We start from the raw sequence: 6,194 nt of genomic DNA on the forward strand, positions 1-6,194 counted from the left end.
TGTCCACGAATTTGAAATTTATTCATATTTCAAAATTTGTTCACAATTCAAAAATGTTGCTGTTTCAATATTTATTTACAATTCAAAAAATGTTTGCTGTTTCATAAATTTGTTCACAATTCTAATTTTTTCCAACAAACAGTGAAACTCCTAATAACAGTTTTCTATGAAACAGTGAAAACCTGGTAGTATTTTTGAACAGCTGAACCAGCAGAAAACAGCAAAACAATACAGCAACAGTAGAACAAGCAGAAAATACGTGGGAACAAGTGAACCAGCGTCAAGCGGCCCAGAAAACCCGCCAGTAGGCTTCTCCAGTGCGAAGCCACACTTATTGGACGCATTATGCGTCCAATAGGACCTCCCGTGGATAATCCCGTACCAAAATGCAGCATGTTTTTGACAACAATTTCTCTTTTATCGTAGCATGGGGAAAACTTCAGCAAAGCCCAGGCATTGCCATCAGGCAAAACCCTCGCTTCGCGGACCGCCTCTCCTCTCCGTCCCCCCTCTTCTCTACGGCCTCCAGGCCCGCGACCCGCAAACGACCTAATGGCGAAAAAGGGCAAGGCCACCGCCGCCGCCGCGTCCGACTCGGGGGCGTCGAGCCCCCAGGGCTCCGTCGAGGGCGGCGGGGAGAAGGAGGGCAGCTTCCTGCTGGGCCAGCCGACCTGGGAGGACGCCGGCGGCGGGCGGTGGCGGTGCGCGGAGACCGGGCACGAGCTGCCGGAGCGGGAGAAGGACGCCTACGCGCGGTCCCGCGCCTGCCGCCTCGCGCTCATCGACCACGGCGTCGCGCACAAGAAGCCGCCGCTCAACGCCTTCAAGCCCCACCCCGAGCACAAGTGCGTACCGCTCCTCTGCTCTCTATATTGCTGCTCCAGGCGTGTCCAAACGTAGATTGTCCCCAATAGTTTGTCTAGGAGTGTAGATTGCTCATTCGGTTCCATTGCGCTTTGATCGGCTATCCCTTAAGTGCTCTTAAGGGATTCTAGGGTTCTAAATGCAACGTACATCGTGTGCCAAACAAGTAGTACTAACAAACATATGATTCATGTGCTTGTAATTCTGCTGTGCTTTAGCCGTCGCCTTTTATGATGTGGCTCTGTCAAATTGATACGTTGGTAATTGTGTTGCAGGTCCAAGCTCATATGCAACATTACGGGGGACACCATAAACAAGTCGGAGGAGCACATCTGGAAGCATGTAAATGGGAAGAGGTTCCTGAATAAATTAGGTAATGTGAGTTTTGCGCATTACTTTCTCTCTTGCCAAGTGTGGCAAATGGAACATCATATGCTGTTACTGCTAATAAAATGTTCAATCCTGTTTTTTCATGTAATTCTGGTTGAAGAACCATGATGGATTTCCAACTACCGTTTCCATGTATCTGTCCACTTCTCATGGTGCATTCTTGTACACCCATGTGATCTATCATTTTGGGTATCACCAAAAGTAATTGTTATAACATTTAGCTGGTCCTTCTCTCTGAACGATTTTCTATGGATTGATAGCATATGGTTATTTGGGTAGAATTATGTTATACAACCTGCTTTGGAATTGCAATAAGCGCTTTGTTTCATTTGTCTTCTCATTGGTCCGGAAATAGTTGGGAATATATCTCATCATGTACATCTCTTCAAATACATTTTGGTGGAACTCTCATCTCCTATACAACACTAGTTTTAAGCCACTGCATTGGCACGTTTGGTTGCTTCTACATCTAACATGCCTATCCCTATTTTGACAGAAAAGCTAGAGGAAAAGATGGCATCAGGCGAGACAGGCAAAATAGAAGGTGAACAGTCAAATGAAGTCGCAAAGAAATCCAAGTCTAGCAAGAAGAAGGACAAGAAGAAGGGGAAGAAGGAGAAGAAGGAAGCTGCTGTTGTCAACCCTTCTTTGCCACGAGAACCTGAACCAGAAATCGACGATTCAGATGATTCAGAATTTTGGGTGCCTCCTGTTGGAAGTCGTTGGGATGATGATGATGGGAAAGACCGATGGGAGTCCTCTCCGGGGAAGGATGATATAGCAGAGGATGAAGGTGCATCCGGTAAGTTTCTTTTTTTTTATCATGTGTAACTGCTTTAGTGCTTTATTAAGCAAAGCTCAAATGTTCATTTCTACAATTAAGAACATATTTGGTAGATGTTGTTTGCTTGATCACATCATATAATATCCGGTTCAAACTGTTGCTGTTAGATCTTCTCTCACCAAATCTCTAGTAAACAACATCTATCAAAATTTACTTTGCAGACAAAATTTGAGAAACATAATATTTTCCATTTTGTAGTCCTGTAGCCAATGGACAGGATGATTGCGAGCATGTCATCCGTTCCAAAATATTTGAAGTTCTAGGTTTGTCTTGACTCTTTAGTCAAACTTCCTCAAGTTTGATCATGTTTATAGAAAATAACTAGCAAAAGAGCCCGTGCGTTGCAACGGAGAAAAAGAATACCATCTGTTCTAACTCTATAAATTAAATCGATGACGTCGCAATAATTTATATAAGAGGAAAGATGTAATTAAAAGAATAATTTGTAAGATGTGACGTGAAACATAAATTTTTTGGAAGCTATAATAAATATTTCAGTCGTTTGGAATCACCCATGAACAAACTTATATAGTTAAAAATTGAATGTCACTTCTACTTAAATTTTGGTCCCCAAACTTTGCCCATAAATTATTTTATCACCTTACCAAGCCCCATCAAATATCTGAACTTTTTTTCGAACCTTACAAATATCTATTTCCCATTCAAATGAGTTTGAATTCTACTCTTCCATATCGGTTGAAACTTTTTTTTGTTGAACTAAGTATAAATCATATGCTTTACATTAAAAGTTTCAACATTTTCCATGTACCCTAGCCATTTGTTTTCCATCCTTCTCTATTTCTACTTCTTATTTCTAATTTCTATAAAGGAATTTAGAGAAAGAAATTAAAGGAGAGAGAGAGAGAGAGAGAGCAATAGTGCAGAGCCCATCCGGCCTGTCAAGGCCCAGCCACACCCACTCCTAAATTCCCTAACCTAGCTCGATCCCCTCTACACTTTCGATTCCCAGCTTCCCCTCTTCCCCACCACCTCGCGCCACCAGGGAAGACAGCCCTAGTCGATCCCCAATCTCCCCGACTCCCCCTTCCTATTCCTCGGCTCCTCCACCGCCGCTCATCTGTGCATCTCGCGACCGCCTCCCATGGCGTGCTGCTGCTAGGTCTCATGCCTGCAACTCTGGGGGGGTCGTTGCTTCCTCCTCTGCTCCTACGAACGAAACCTGTTGGATCGTTTTTTCTCACTTATTTTTGTATTGCGGATTTATTTCCATAAAGCACAAGGGCTTATTTGTAAAAGCGCCGCAACGACGGTCGAGAGAAGCACTCCGTGCTTTAGTATTATAGCAAACATGCCCGTGCGTTGCAACGGAAAAACATCGCCCCCTTATATATATTGGACGATATTAGTAAATCCTTTGACAACAAACAACATGATATTGATTGGTTATTGTGCACGATGGAAAATATGATGACTATGTACATATTGTAACCTTTAGCATATGATAGCTAGTAGGAATCAACATCCGCTATAGTGTCAACTCTATCTTTTGTGAGAGCATTAAACTGTTATATCTACTCAAGTTAAATGGGACAAGAAACATGTGTAATAGGCATTTCCAAAATAACCAATATAGAGAAGGTATTAATTAATATTGCACAATAAGCTTTATTGTGGAAAGTAACATGCAAAATAATAGCATATTTGAAATCTTCACTTTTTTGTGAGCGATTTTCATATATAACATGTTAGATTTGGAGTTAGGATTTAAAAGATATGAATGTTTTAAAAGCATTTGAATTTACAGAAAAAATGAAGCAATAGAAAGGAAAAACAGGCCGCCGCTAGAGTCGAACTCAGGTCTCGCATCAAGCCGTCGATGCGTCAACCACTGGGCTACGTACATGACTGTGCTGAAACAGAGGTGGCACTTTATATATACCAGATTAAACGAACCGTTTTTCGTTTTCTCCACTTGAAAAGGGAGTGCGGGTTGAATACACAAAACGTCAGGGACTTTTTTGCAAAACCGCCACGACGGACGACAGAAACAGTACCTGCTTTATTATTAGGGAGAGATACTAATACCCATGGCATCAAATATATTTACTATGAAAATATACTTATGACGAATCTAATGATACTAATTTGGTGTTTAAATGCTGGTACATGTTTCTATAGGCTTATTCGTATCTAAAGAAGTTTGACTTCAGACAAACCTAGAACTTTAAATATTTCGGACCGGAGGGATTAGTGTTTAGGTGCAGGCAAGAGCCAGCCTATGTGTGGGGATGCAAGTTGGGTGGGATGTGAATTTTGATTCACCGCTAATGCATAAGCAATGTGCACATAGTGAATTACCTATTGAGTGGGATGTGATCAGTCGATTTGTATTCCTATAAGTAGATAGTTTTTTTTTTCAGTTGTTTTCTTCTCTAATACTCCTTCCGTACCATAATAATTGTAGTTGGGGAGAACTAGTTTAGTTCTCTCCAACTACAATTATTATGGTACGGAGGGAGTAGAAACTTCTTGGCGGCAGCTTTTGCAACCCTGTGTTTTTTGTTAAATACACATCTCCACAAGAAGCTAAAAATATTGCCATCAGATGTTATATTCGCCAAAGTTTTACTTTTGACTGAATCTTTTATCCTCTTCTTTTGGGATCTTGTTATCTGTTATGAACTTAACATCAGATGATCCTCTGGCAAGCTCCTTTGTTTAATTTACATTGTATAAACGAGCAATTCAAGCTATGTGTGCAAGATCTTGTAGTAAAATCATGATATGCTCAATACCATTTCGTGTCATTTCCTTGCTTCTGAATTTTGTGATCATCGCATTTTTTTTCTTTTCTTCATCCATGATAAAAAAAATGATTTTGCGATCTACAACAGAAGTTATTATCTTGCTGCTGTGTAACCAATTTTTTATAATACTATAAAAACAGTAGGAGAATTTCGTACTGCATTTTTTTATGAGTTAAATTTAAAGTTGCCGCATGCAAAAAGATTCCATTATGAAATGTTGTATGTCTGATTTGGAAACTAAACTGATAGATGACGAGGACGACGATGTTATGGCTGACAAGGATGATGAAGTGTCAGAGGAACTGGCTTCAAGGTATTCTCGAATAGTTCTTCTATAATCAAATAATTGCGTGATGCCACACACTAAGGTATAATATTTCCTTTCATCTTGTAGCAGGACAAAGCGATTGTCAGTAGAAGCTGTTGGACCAAGTAGTTTTGCTACAAGGAAGAAAAAGCCCCGAAAGGACGAGTAGACGGTTATTTCTGATCTATTCTGCTAGCTAATAGCTATGCATGAACTTTTTTCACGGTGCTTCATTTGGAGGCACGAACTCAACCACTTTCTTTGTTCTCCCTGTGTGGCTTTGGGTTGGCTGATCAATGGCCAATTTTTGTACTCCTAGTTAACCTGTGTTTCGTTAGTTTTTCTCAGTGCTGTCATACCGCTGCTCGTTGCAACATGATGTGTGCTGAGCAGCCTTTCGTTAGTGGTAATGAGCAGTGATAGCTATACTTCGTCGCCTACACTCTGTGACTACCCATGATCATATATATTTGACGTACGAGGGAACTTATTTTTTATTGTAGTTTTGATTTGAAATTGAGATATATATTTTCGCTCCGACACTGTTGAATTAGATACACTTATCTGTTCACAAAAAAGTAAACCAACTGAGCAGCCTTTCGTCAGTCGTAATGAACAGTGATATCAATGCTTAGAGCGATCCTAGCCCCAATTGCGTCGGTCTTCTGCAATTTGCTCAGGTAGTATGAAACTTTTGAAAAACGCACCTCTTGCGGGAGAGAAAAAATATATATAAAAAACATTTAAGGACCATAATGTGAATCACTGTCTCAGGTTTCCGGCGCTACAGAGGGCGATTGTCCTGGTTGGACCGGCCCTGTCCGTGCAGCCTAACTCTACCGGCGGTCCCGAGTCTGTTTCCAACGACGAGCCAGGCAAGACATCTTTCGCGAGGAGAAGTGAATAACCAGTGGCGTCCTCGCCGTACTCCATGCCGGCGATATGAGCAAGGCTCTCCTGATACAGCACGAGGCGCAGCCTGTCCGCCATAAACTCCGGCACGTCGCAGCCGCTCTTCTTA

The 6,194-nt window shown here is 41.5% G+C and overlaps 1 protein-coding gene across 2 annotated transcripts; it reads left to right on the forward strand.

Annotated features, from left to right (window-relative positions):
* Nucleotides 1–504: 504 nt before the first annotated feature.
* Nucleotides 505–5,670, forward strand: LOC123427014 (surfeit locus protein 2-like). 2 transcript variants are annotated; one of them, XM_045110944.1, is made up of 5 exons: nucleotides 505–845; nucleotides 1,140–1,237; nucleotides 1,751–2,056; nucleotides 5,116–5,179; nucleotides 5,261–5,670. In XM_045110944.1, exons 1-5 carry the CDS (start codon nucleotides 553–555, stop codon nucleotides 5,340–5,342), a joined length of 843 nt encoding a protein of 280 aa, XP_044966879.1. In that variant the 5' UTR covers nucleotides 505–552; the 3' UTR covers nucleotides 5,343–5,670. The 2 variants fall into 2 exon arrangements, with proteins under 2 accessions (XP_044966879.1, XP_044966880.1); XM_045110945.1 differs by having other exon boundaries at nucleotides 5,264–5,670.
* The last annotated feature ends 524 nt before the right edge of the window (nucleotides 5,671–6,194 follow it).

The sequence above is a fragment of the Hordeum vulgare genome, chromosome 2H (assembly GCF_904849725.1).
Source record: "Hordeum vulgare subsp. vulgare chromosome 2H, MorexV3_pseudomolecules_assembly, whole genome shotgun sequence".
Taxonomy (NCBI): domain Eukaryota; kingdom Viridiplantae; phylum Streptophyta; class Magnoliopsida; order Poales; family Poaceae; genus Hordeum; species Hordeum vulgare.